We start from the raw sequence: 13,888 nt of genomic DNA, 5'->3' as shown, positions 1-13,888 counted from the left end.
CCCAAGAAACGCTCCAGCTGTTTGGAGAAGTGGGACCATTGCAGAGCACGAGGTGCAGTGGCAGCTGAGGAGTTTGAGTGTGAAATGGAGCCTGATTAAAAGTTTTAAACTGCCTTGGAAAACAAAAAGGGAGAATTCTGAAGCATTGGAGGGAAGCATCATTCAAGTTGAAGTAGAAAGGACTTCAAAATTCTTTTATTTTTTTTTATTAAAATTTTTCTAACCTAGCCCTAATTTACCCCGTACTTCTGTGGCGCATTCGCTGCTAGGTCGTCTAAGAACATACTTCTGTCTGACAAGCATTCCCAGAGGACCAATGCAGAACGTATTTGAAAGACAGATTCATTGATCGTTTTGACTGGACTGTTTGGTGTACGGATTAAACGATTGGCAATTTGACAGCTGACAGACTGACACTGATTGATCGATCAGCGCTTAACTGGAGTAGACCCCTGACAAACACGCAGTTTAAATTGCTTACAAATGGATTGATGGATTGATTGGCCTTGCCAGGGGTTTGCAAAACGGCATTTACACTCACCATCTCTTCCACGGCGATCCAGCGTCGTCTTGGTGGGGCCGGAGGAGATGTAGAGGAAGCCATCCATGAAGAGGGAAGCGTCAGACAGGGTGGTGTTCTCCGACCACTGCTCGAGTCTTGGGAAATCTACAAGGGTGGGAGAAACAGTAGATGAGCAAGGAAATGGTTTCCCCAATGAATGCAATGGTGGCAGTGCACTAATCTGATCTTTCTCTTGAACTCTGTCACCATTTCACCTCCACCGATAATATTTAAGTGCTATTTTTAAATAAAATTTGTCTGTCTGTCTGTCTGTCTGTCTGTCTGTCTGTCTGTCTCAGCATATTACTGGCTAAGATAACCATGTATATATCAGTCGACCAATAACTGAGAATCGTCACCCATGGTAGTACATTTTCATCACCTATGCAGTCCCACAGTGGGACACAGCATTTTGCCCGTATTACTGCAACAGTAACAGATATTATCTTGATATTATCAGTTAACATGTCCAGCTTCCAGGAGATGTCAACCATCGTTGTTATTCCATACTATTGTTGCAAAAAACAGGTTTGGATTTGGAAAGTGGGAATGTTTTCAGATCCAGATAGCACTAATCCCAGATATGATTCTATCCTTATATCCCACTCTCATTTTCGTAAAATCCCTAAAAACCAGAAAAGATGGATTCTTGGCTCAATTATGAGACCCCACTGTTGAAGTGCACCAACTCTCTACCAGCTTCATGGTAACTGTTCTTAAACCTGAGCTCTGACCTCCATGTGGACAGTATTTCCCTGTGGGCATCAATGAAGCTGCACAGGATTATCTATTTTTTCCCACAAGCAGCATAAAACAAGATTATACAAACTGTTTATTTAGTCCTGACTTTGTCACATGGTTATTCTCTTGCAAAGTCAAAGATAAGATGTTCTGAGAGCATTTCAAAGTGCAAACCTCCATGTTCTGTATCGGTTAAAATTAGTTTTATGCCCCATCCTCTCTTCATCTTTGTCCATTTAAATTAGAAGCCTTCCTGCCTCATTTCTCCCCTTTTCTTCTAAACTCCCTCTACTCATCCTTTCTTGCTAGCTTTAAGAGCTCCCCACATTCAACCTTATCGTTCTCAAATTCAATTAGCTTCAATTCTGAGGTTCAATTTTCTGCCGGGGCCTTGGCAATATCTTACAGATTTTATCTTACTACCTCCAGCTCTCTCATCAAGCAAGGTAAAATAACTTTAATTGAAACCACTTTTAATTGAGGCGACATTTCCACCCTTTACTGACACCACTGGCGCCTCATCTCAGGGCCAAAGAGAAAAACAATCAGTTAATTCAACAAGGCGGTTCCTTCTAATGCATGTGTTCTATGTGGGGATTGTGTCAAACTAATTCATTGTGTTCACACACATTATTAATCTTTGAATTACAGTGAAATACTACGAATTCAGTAACATATTATTCTAAAAAATGAAGTAAAATGGACGTCATATATCACATTTAAGCACCCAAAGGAAATGGAAGCCTAATCTTACTGATGACATAACCATAATTCCCATTATGAATAATGTTTAAAGCATCTAAGAAATTTGTCAACTATCTGATATTCTGTTCGAAGAATTTTGACATATGTGTAATATATATTTTGTGATATAAAATTAAATATGCTATACATCCACTCCTAAGTCTAAGTTTAAAGATACAGTGAGACATTGTTTCCAAACTCCAATCCTGTGTCCCTGTGTTGATCATTTATCTCTTGTTGGATGCTGTCAAAAAAAGATTTTTGAGTATTTTTATATCAAAATCCCTCTCTTTACTTTGGCAGGGTTTGGTACTCACCCAAAATCCCATTTGATTGGATACATTTATGTAACCGCCCCCGGAGTTCAAGATGAGTCTTCAAAAATATTTGTATGTTTTTACAGGAAAAGAAAATAGAGGGATTTTGAAGTTAAATACAAAAAAAAAAAAACACACTTGACTGTTAGCTTATTGGTAGCTAGCAGAGCAATATCTTAGATGTGTGTTTGGACCGAATAAATAACAAATAATATAATAATATATTAATTAATTAATTATATTATTAAGTTATATTAAACCCAATCTTTTATAATTGGAAGCTGATTTAAAACACTTTTTTAGGGCCTTTACAGACTTAAATGGAGAAAAAGCTTAGCTACACTAACATTAAGCAAGTTAAAGGTAGAAATCTGTTCAACCAGTAACAAACACAGCTAGGTGACAGCAAGGTGTAGTAGCTGCATGTGTAGCCACGTCCAGATGTGATGTAGGATTGTACTATAGTGCAGCACTACATCACAGCAGTACTGGTAATCATATTTGCCTGTGTGAAGTTACTCTGGTTACCGTACATTAAAAATTATTTATGTTTTTAAGATGGGATTTTTAAGAAAATGTACGGTTAAAATATGTACCGTTTATCTAACATGAACTGAGCTTAATTAAATCAGGGCAGTTTGGCTTTAAAAGTTCCTCATAGCAACTCAAAGACTGATTTTCTGTACTATGCACCCTATTACTGGAACAAACTGCTCAACTAATTAAAGTCAGAGAAACTCCTCTCAGCTTTAAAATTACTTGTGAATGGTTTAATTAGTGTGTCTCTGTGTGACAACTGCTTGTGACTGCACTGTCATGTTGTGATGTAAATGTAATTTGTTCTCAGGTCTCTCTTTGGCCTTGATCAATGAGACTTCCTGATTAAATAACTAATTGACGATTGATCTCCAACATGGTTATTATAAATAAAGACTGTAAATGAAAAACAAAAACACCCAACAAACGCTTCAAACCATCATCAACCCCTTATCAGTCCAGCTCATAGCAAGTAGCATTCAAATCAAGGTCAAATCTGGCATGATACGACCGTTTTTAAGAACTGTAGCCGTTTCTAACAAACGCAACACATTTTTGATGCCATGCCAAGAATGCAGAGCCAATCAGGAGCAGGGTGACACAAAGCCCGGGTCAGTTATGTTAGCAACATCTGTAATCTAGCTTTGAATGTAACACAGAACGGTCTGCCAATAGCAGCATCATAAATACATGGAATCTGAGAATTTAATCAGCAAACTGCAGGGAAGTGAGTCTAACACACACAATTTCCCAACCACTCAGGTTCAGAGAATGTAAATAAGCCAGTGGCTTGATGCTGTATCAGTTGTAACAAGGCGCTCTCTGTGAGCCTTCGAAACAGTCCCTCTGGGCCCCTAAAGCTGGACTCTGTTAAGATGGGACTGTGATGTCTGTGGGGGCGGCAGTTGAGAAGTCTGGCCTGTGCTGATTGGCTCAGTCCCCAGTGAAGGAAGGTGACATGACAGAGTGCTCAATTAGCCATCTGGTCGCCCACGGCAACGGTCACAAAGTGGTCCCTGACAAGCAGTGGACAGTGGGGTAATCAGAGGCACTCGCGCGTGCGCACACAAAGACAGTGAAGCCACACACACAGCAAATGATAACACAAATGGCTTAACACATGCAAGGCAAGCACAGATAACATGTACAAGTCAGATAAAGATTTTATTTAAAAAAAAAAAAAAAAGGCCAGAAGACTAGATTTAATGTAAAACAACGTAACCCATTATAAAATCTAAACCATCATTCATTGCACTATTTAGCCAAAGGACACACACACACACACACACACGAAAACTTTTAGCAAAAGCACGTTCCTCTCAAAATGAAAAACCATCCCATAACAAACACGTCCACCAGGGAAACATGCCTTCTAATCTTTAAAAAAAAAAAAAAAAACTTTAAAATCTCTCAGCCAGCTGCTTATGACCTCCTGCCCTCTAACAGTCAAGTGTACAGATTGCGTGTGGTTAAAAACATAAACAACATCAACAAGCACAGAAGAAACTGGGCAGAGCTGTGCGATGCTGCTACCGAACACAGTGAGTTAGAACGGAGACCCGAGATGAAACATGCGCTTCTGAATTAGCTGTTTGTGTATTTGTGTGTGTGTGTGTGTCTTAGTGTTCCATCTTTTTATTATCCACACAGAAAGCCTGCTGGATAAATTTTTAATGTGCCGCGAGATTCAGAGATTCGAGGCGTCAGGGATGCCAGGGTGGCAACAATAAAACTTCTTTGCCTCCAAATCCGTGGTGTGTCATTTAAGAAGAAGAGAAGTGAAGTCAACAGTAAGAGGTATTGCTGTTTAGCTTGGTTTTACAGTACAATGGCCTCCTGGGTGGAGTGAAGAGCCGCCATAAAACACAATTTACATGTTTACATTGCTCTGTTTACAGTTCAGGCATTAGCGGATGCTTTTATCCAGAGATTTACAGTGAAAGAGCTGGCAGGGGTTCACTGTCTCGCTGCATGTTGTTAAGAGCAGGAATCAAAATTGCAACTTTAAAGCCGCTATTTGTGGAATTTATATGAGTTTTGCATCTTATGAATAGTTCTTATGGCTTAAGTTTTTGTCTGTAAGAAAGTCAGACAGCCCAAGGGGACAATGGCAACGCTTTCTTCCAGTGTCTGTAGATAGTATGTGTACACAGCTACTGTAAAGGTGCACTATTTAAAAGTCCAGTGTTCACTGGCAGGAATAGAATATCATATTCATAAGTATGTTTTCATTAGTGTATAAGCACCTGAAAATAATAATTGTTGTGTTTACGTTATCTTAGAGAGAGCCACTTATATATCCTCTTCTACTGAGTCTGCTATGCTTCTAAAGTAGCTCAGAACAGACAAATCCAACACTGGTTGCAAGCAGGGCCTTTTGCATTTGTTTTTCCTACACACAGGGACAGCGATATTCAGTTGGCTGCCATCTGCAACTTCACTGCTAGATGTCATTAAATCCTACACACTGTTCCTTTTATATAAACAATGGGTCAAATTACTATGTTTAATGTGAAAGGTGACACTTTTTGTGACAAAACCACAGAGAAATATCACCCAACTCTGCGGTTACCCCTTTTTACGGTCTTTCAGCTCATTATTATCGGTTTCCCATCAAAATCGTTTTGATCCACAGCAGGGAGCGGCTTTTAGCTTAGAGAATATGGACTCACTGCACACCACCTGCCCTGCAGTGCAGCTAGCAGCTAGCTAGTGAACTACATTTAGCAGCTAAAGAGCCAAATATTTCCTTCAGGTGTTGGTGGACCATAACAAGGCTAGAAGGAGAGTTAATATTGGACTTAGATTTGCCAGGTGGACACAGAAACTTCCAATGAATGGTAATGTTGCTATTTGTCTGCTGGATATATAAATAAGAAACAGTTTGCTGACGTTCACCATGAAAATCTTTTTAAGAGACATTATGTCAATGTTCTGTTTACAGCTTGTTGCACTGCCCCATTGCGACTCATCACTATTACATTCTGTGACACTGGGCGGTGTATAGCTGGTTGAACAGAACCTCTTAAAATTTTAGTTTTGTGTCATTTGGTCAATGCTACCTGAAATTACAATCCACCAATGAAGGTCGAAATTCAACAAAACAACTTCCAGTAACATTTATTTGTAGCCAAAGGTAAAATTTTGAATCCACCACATTTCAAACATGTCAATACACCGAAAAAGGACCTAGTAGGCTTGTATTTGTGTAAACAGATCCTGCGTGTGGCAGGTGGAGCTCAGTTGTTAATGTTACGCACCTGCAACATTTAAGATCCAAATACTAACTTGTCCACCCAGTCACACAGGGACCAGTGGCACCAGGACAGAGAGCAGCAAGTCCAAGGTCTGAAACTTCTTCTGTGTGTTAATAAACTGTCCTCATTGGCAGAACAGGTCCTCTGTGTGGTCCATTTAAGCCACAGATGTTACAGCAACACTGGCAACACCAACAGGTCTCCATACCTGCTAAATTAGCCAGCAAGATGTGGGAAATTGACGCCATTTTGGGATTCATAATGCTCATTTCAGTGTTAAGAGAATTTGCATTTACAGTTTTAGTCCATCAACTGCTTTTATCAAGAATGATGTTCAATTGATGGTAGAGGCTTTGTTGAGACACTGATTATTGGGGGAATTTCAAACCAACACTGCCTACTTACAGAGTGTTTCCTTAACCACTGAGGCTGTAAGTTAGCATTCAAAAAAAGTGGTACCAGCTAAGATTAAAGTGCAGTAACCACAGTATTTGGTGTCATATCTATCACCATGTTCACCCTGGCAAGTGACAGGACAGACACTGGTGACAGCTTGGTTAGACGTGAGTTGTGCCAAAATAGATTAATGTTCATTTTTTAAATTTTGCCTTAACAGTGCCAAAAAATGTTTTCTTTGATAATTCATGTTTGCCACAACTGAACACCAAATCGAAAATCATTGCCCCTTGAAAGATTTACCTTTTTTTGGTCCAGTGATGAAAACAACACTTGCGGGACCTATATATGCTATATACACATTTTTGATGGTGCAATTTGTATTCATGTGGCCTGTGTAGCCTCCTGAGTGTAACATACGGGAATACGCTGGACATAAAAAAATGATAAAGGAACCTAAAAATATACAAGAAACCACCTCAGTGGAAGCCTTTGACTATTATAAGGGATAGATCCATCATTGAAGCTGCCCTCATGGGTTCCTAAAATGCGAAGAGACACCGCCTCGGAGAGCCGCCATTGGCTTTTTTAATGAAATCTGGGATGTGGATATGTAAATGCACATGCTACTACGGTATCCCAGGGTGGTTTGGGGCGGGCAGGTGTGGGCGGAAGAACATGGTCCATCGAGGCCCACGAGCATGCACTGGCACAGACGCAGAGAGAAGGAGCTAATGAAGTGCCAATGCTCTGCCATCAGTGGACGTCCTAACGCTGGAGTTACAAATGAGCCGCCGCGGAGGGGAACGGACGGTGGAGAGGTTCTGGGAGAAGCAGGCTGACAGCTTTGTTTTGATACACCGTATCCAGGGGAAATGGAGGGTTCTCCTATTTTTATTTCTACAAACCAGGAGCGTGATTCACACTGTGAAGAGATGCAGCGGCAGTGTTTTTCTTCACACTAAGAGATCCTCCAATTTAGACTTTAGTTGTTACAAGTGAGGATTGTTCGGCGTGTCAGACGAGTGTGTGTTTTGCCGGCTTATCCCAGTCTCTCACCAGGGGGATAGTGAATTTGGTAAAGAAAGGTGTTTGTTGTCATTTCGCTCAATGTAGTTTCCGGTTTTACAGCACCATGCGTGTGGTGAAGTGCACCCTTGTTGTGGTGTTTTATAAAGCTAAAATAAAAAAGGAGAAACACTAAGTACACAGCCAAAACTGATATGCACGTAACGCTGAAAACAAATGAGACACCTACTAACACTTGTCCTTACGTAACCTTCACGAGTGCAACCATTGTCTCGTTGTCAACTTTAACACAAGAATGAAGTCTGTAAAACTCTAAAAAACAACTCTGAACTCTGTTTTGTCCTCGACATCGGCTGCTATGTGGCCTCCTTTTATTCTTCCCTCCATCTTCCCTCTGTCAACACCACGCTACACAGTAGGGATGGTGTCATGTGGGTATTGAACTGCTCCCGGTTTCTGCCAGACATAACACTGCGCACAGCTGAAAAACTGAAAAAGTTCAATTTTTTGTTCAATCAGAAATTTCACAAGTCTTTCTTTCTGCTAACTCTGGGGGCTGCATGCAGCAGAAAACAATGCAGACGCCACTTTCCACAGCTTTGTGTGATGTGACAATGTGTCCGGCAGTAGGAAAATGTCAAACGGGGAGTCTGGACAGTGTTTAATGCGGAGCCTTAATCTTTCCGGCACACTACAATAGTCTATTTCTTCACTGTCATTTCACAAATTATATTTATAGATACGTGCTTTTATATTATTTTACAAGCAGCTTTTTCATGAGGCTATAAAGGATGGCAGTGTTCCTCAGCCGGGTGATCAGTTAAAAAAAACATTTAGGATCTAAGGAGTGGCACAGTCTGTTCTTGGCGTGTTATTTTTAATCCTTGGATAAATATGTACATACCGTCACTTGTACAGCAGCGTTGATGGATAACACATAATATTCAATCATGCTGTAAATTACACATACCATTGGGATCAGTCAATATCACGGCTCATAATATACCGTACAAACGTACTTCACGGCTGTGATTCAAAGCGGTAGTTTTTCCGGGGGGGTGGGGGTCGAGGAATGGTTAACTAATGTTAAATAATGTGAAGGAAAGATTGTGATTATGTAAAATGGCATAAATTACTGCTGCTTCCTGCATTGGTATTAAACATTCATGTTCTGCACAAATATAACACAGGAGGGATACTGGGCTGGTGTTTCAGGATCTGAAAATTAAAATCTGTTTGCCGGTGGTCATTTTCGCACACGGAAAGACATTTGATGCAAACGAGACACCATCTTTAGGGTGGCATGTGACCCTGGGTTGACATATTTTTAGGAGTCGAGCTGCCTTGTGGCCACTCTGACAGATTTACAGTGTTCCTTGGCTGCAATGGAGATCTTGCCTCAGGGACAAGAGTCAGTGCAGCTCTCTTCAAGTTGTGACTATATGAGTGGCATTTGGGTTCTTGGTAACCTTGCTGACCTAGGTCCTTCTCGCCTGCAGTAGTCGGTCAGTTAAGTTGGACACCCGTCTTTACAGGAAGACTCTGGTTAGCTCCAGATTTGTCTGCCTGGTAATGATGAAGCCCTACAACTTCCAGACACATAATGAGCATATACAGACTGCCTGCATGCTACACATTTCAGGTGGACAATACCACACGTGTGAATGTGAATATGTGTGTGTATGTGTGTTCCTCTGTGTGTCTTCCAGCACACCTCCAAGTAATGGCCGTCACCATGGCGACCAGGTGACCCACGCTAGCAATTAGGAGTCCCTAACAGGCTCGGTGCCGGCGACTGTGCACAGATGCAGCGCATACATTATGTAAAATATAGCACCCGAGAAAGTCTCCCCACGGCCCCAGCCAACGGCCTCTCTCTCTCCTTTAATCAAACACATTCTCCTCATCAGCCCAGTGCGGAACCACACAAACAAAACACACCCGTCACGAGGACCAGCACATCTGTGCCGCGCCGCCGATGCCAGGAACATGAGGTGGGTAACACAAAGGAGAGTTGGGTGAAAGTAGGAACGAGAGAGAGAGAGAGAGAGAGAGAGAAAGAAAAAGGAAAAAGAGAGAGAGAGAAAAAATTTTACCTAACATGGTGGTTTCATATTTGTGTGTTTTTCTGCCTTCATTCCCTATTCATGGCAGTGGGGGGGGGGAAACCTCCCACTGTGCTTTAATAAACATGGCGGCGCAGCGGTGTGAGTTTTAAACATGATTGGCTTGTTAAAGTATAAAGACAATGGGCTGAACATATCTGGCGCCGACGGTTGTAAAAGTCTCACTTGCACACCTAGTTTAAAGGCCTTTTCACAGATTTATGTGAGCGTGTCAGGTCTATTTTTTTAATTTATTTTTTTTTTAGGTCTGACTAGGACAATATATGAGTTATTCTGTTTCATAGCTCACCTCACCTGGGTTGAACATTGGCCATGAAAAGTTTCCTGTATTTTTCCTTTTGTTATTGAATTAAAGAGTGTGTACAGTAATTGTGAAACAGTACGCACTCACAAACCTTTCCAAAACCATAAACACAAGAGCCAAACGTTAAGAAGTTGATTAAACATGCTGTTTGTCTGTTAACGTTAGCGTGACCGGCTAACTAGCTTACTTTTGCTAAGCTAGTTTAGCTAGTTTTTTACTTTTAGCTTACTTTTACTAACTCTTTATTAACAAGTAATATAGTAGCAGTATGTTAAAACAAAATAACATTTTAATTATATTGCATAATTACTTATAATACTGTGCCATGGTATTAGGGCTAACTAGCACTCCCCTGAAGAACAGTGCTGCTGCTTTGTTTCAATGTCTCACGGAGCTTAATGGTGACGGAGGATGCTAACTTTTTGTTGCATATTAGTGCATATTTAAGACTGTTTTGCAGAATTCTTACTTGTCGGCAAGTAAAATTAAAAAGCCAACTCACACAGTTAGCATACCTTAGCTAGCTAGCTACACCTGATACATCTGGCTCATCACTGGCTAGAGATGAAAAGTCTGCTTCTGTTGACTCGTGGTTGTAAACTGCAGATAGGAAGGGCAATCCTGACAGGCGTGGGGAGAGAGTAACGTAAAGTGGGGCACGCATGGTTGCTCACCAGAGAGTTTGTTCTGGTGCAGGAACTCCATCTGTAGCCTCTGTCCGGCACGTTGGGCCAAGAGATACGGGGTGGAGACGGTCGGATCCCCGGTGGCGCACATAACATCTGCCCCACTGAACACCAGCGCCATGGTCTGCAGCACGTCAGGCGACACCACAGCTGCACACAGCGCCTGTAAACACATAAAAGCACATGAAGAGTGTCTCTCGGAAAGCCTTGGCTCAGGGTCTACTACGGGACCCATGAGGTCTCAACGCCATTTATAAAGTTCTTCAATCATGTATGTGCAGGATAATACTGTATATGTAATTCTGACATATTTGTAAGTCAAATAATTGTGATTTTTAGAGGTTGCAATCCTATTTATGCAAGTCCACCTGTCACTTAACGTTTCCTGGTGCGATAGACTAATAAAAGACTGAATGAGTGCAGTTGCAGCTCACTAAATTTCTAAGTAGCTTTCTATAGCTGGATTAATACCTTTAAAATTTTCACATCCCAGACAAAGAACCAGTGAAAATCCTCAGAAAAGCAAGTATGCTATCACTTCCTTGAGTAGGAGCAGCAGAGCGACAGAGCTTGGTGTCGCTCTGTGTGTCTATGTGTGCATGGCAGGTTGATAGAGGACAAAGAGTCCATAAAGCGGCGTCAGGAAACCATATAAAGTTTAGAATTGAGTTTTGCCCGCTGCTCTCAAAAGAGAAGTTAAAATAAGATCAAACTTTAATACTCCCTGTGGGAATCATTAAATCTCTAATCCCTGAAAAAAGGAATATAGCAAATAAGAACAGGACAAATGGGCCATATTAAATATAATGAAACTAACAATTTTGAGAAGAGAAATGTGGGAATAGAGGCATGAATAACAATGAGCTGAGCAAATAACAGCAGCAGAGCATACCAAAGAACAGGAAATACAAGGATACTGTTTCAAAACAAGTATGTAAGCTATATACAATATGAAACTGATAAGACTAAAAATAAAAATACAACTTTAACCATTAAAAGAAATAAACGATGTGAATAAGTATCAGTTTGACATTTTCTTGAGAAAAAAAAACTAAACTAAACAATAATTAAAAAAAAAAAATGTTAGAAATGACATATATAATTATATTCCATGTATAGGAACACACACTGGTTTGTGGACTTTGCCTTTAAATGCTTTCAAGCAATGCTATAATTTGAATATGACATACAGTATAAAGTGACAAACAAAATGTATTAGACTGCCAGGTTAAAAATATATACTACAGTTATAATGTAAATTCATGTTAATGTGCACATAATCATACAGTAAGTACATAAGTAACTGTATATCACCATCAGACCTCAATAAAAGGGAAAGGTAAGCATCACTTCTGCTCAATTCCAATTTTAAACAAACTACAACATACACTAACACTTGAAGTATCTTATTTTCAACTTAGAGGGTACTGTAAGAGTCATATTAAAGAATAAAAGGTCAAAATGTGTGCAGCAAAGCTGAGATATCACGACAAAAGATATCCTACAACTGTTTCCACAGAATGAGTAGAACTCTTTGTGACAAATAAACTCACCTTTTCTGTGTAAAATAGGTGAAGTGGCCGTTTAATGATTAAAAAATGGGGACTAAACATGATTCTGGGTTTAACATTTTCTGCCAGCTAACCCAGTATCCACAAAAATAATAGTCAAAGAGGAGAAAGCCTGGGAGAGTTGAACGATCAAACAGCTACCAGCACAGCAGGCTGTGATAGGCTGAGACACCTGTCAATCAAAGATCTCTCTTCCACACAAACTTTAATATCTCCTGAAAGAAAGAAGTTTTGAAACTGCCACAAGGGGACAAGAAGAAGGGAGGCCCTAACTTCTTGTGGACATTTCTGACTCTTTATTTCGTTCTTATATTCCTCTTTCCACTTCCACATGATGTTGAACTCCTCCTTTAATGGGAGCAGAAACCATACTGTACCTATATATGTTGTGTCTAGCCATGCACGCGCACTCTGTTCAAACTATTCACCTGTTTCATGCAGCGAAAGCCAGCTAAGAGAAGCAAGATAAAAGACTCAGAAGAATACAGTCTGACTGAGGAAAATATTTTCTCTCTCCGTCTGTCTCTTCCTATCAGTCCACTCAATTGATGTGACACTGTGCACGATGACCCGCAACAAAGTGGATCAACAGAGGAGTCGAGTGGCAAATAGCGGAATTTCAACGAGCAACCTCTCCTTTCATCGGACTTGGACCGAGTCAGTAAGCCGCATCGATCTGCCACAAACAAGCAAGATCCGTCTGAAATGTGCGCGCGGTGGAGGCTGCGCATATACACACAGGCAAAGGTGCAACACACCAAAGCACCTGTCAATTATAAACCTGACCACCCACGCAAAGGACCTGGCCACAGGCGATAAAGATTATTTAAGTACGTTGGTTGGGTGTGTGTGTGTGTGTTCCAAGCACATGTGCATTTCTATCAGTGTGCACCGTTTATGCACTTTTTTCAACAGAAAACATACACATATATATATAGATGTAAAGATATGATTAGTTCGTTCACTCAGTGGCTTTGTCTTTCACACTCACACACATGCTCACCAGAAGACCGGGTCAGATTAAGGCAAAATAGTCCCATGCAACCTGGCCTTATTCTGTATCGTCTCTGGAAATGACCTTCCGTGTCATAGCAATTACTGCAGCCACCAGAGAGTTTATGTGTGTGTGTGTGTGGTTGGTGTGGTGTGTGTGTGTGTTGTGGTGTGTGGTGGTGGGTGTGCTGTGTGTGTGTGTGTGTGTAATGATATAAGAAGGTCCTTTGACACCCCCCCTTCTCTAGGTCATGTGGCCTGCGGAGACTCTGTGGAGGTCACTGGGATATGAGCTTCTAATGGGGAACATGGGAGTAAGAAACGGAGAGAGCGGGACAGAGAGAGGGCACGAAATGACGAAAAACAGACGCAGAATGAAAACATCCTTAACTGAAATGAGCGTGCACGGTTGAGATTATGTAAGAGACATACTGATAGAGTCAGGTATAAATCACCTCACTACCTTTTTACTCTCATTTCATTACTGGAATTGACACTTTAAACGGTAATTTACTGCGTGTGTTGAGTGAGTTTCATGACCGCTGGGCCCATAAAACTTGTTAAAATGCCATCGCGTGATTTCAAAATTGCATGAATGTCAATGAGGAAATTATTGTCTTTGTTC

General features: G+C 40.9%; 1 protein-coding gene across 1 annotated transcript in view; it reads right to left on the bottom strand.

The window, feature by feature from the left end:
• Nucleotides 1-13,888, bottom strand: part of zmp:0000000660 (arf-GAP with Rho-GAP domain, ANK repeat and PH domain-containing protein 2) — a gene marked incomplete at both ends in the record, with an annotated part of 120,109 nt that overhangs the window by 48,184 nt on the left and 58,037 nt on the right. Inside the window, 2 exon segments of the mRNA XM_035675832.1 lie at nt 542-667; nt 10,688-10,862. Coding sequence (XP_035531725.1) covers nt 542-667; nt 10,688-10,862 — 301 coding nt within the window.

Source organism: Morone saxatilis, unplaced genomic scaffold (assembly GCF_004916995.1).
Source record: "Morone saxatilis isolate NCDOM2014 unplaced genomic scaffold, NCSU_SB_2.0 Contig4, whole genome shotgun sequence".
Lineage (NCBI taxonomy): Eukaryota > Metazoa > Chordata > Actinopteri > Moronidae > Morone > Morone saxatilis.
The sequence above is the reverse complement of the archived record's forward strand: the minus strand, read 5'-3'. Positions and strand labels throughout refer to the sequence as shown.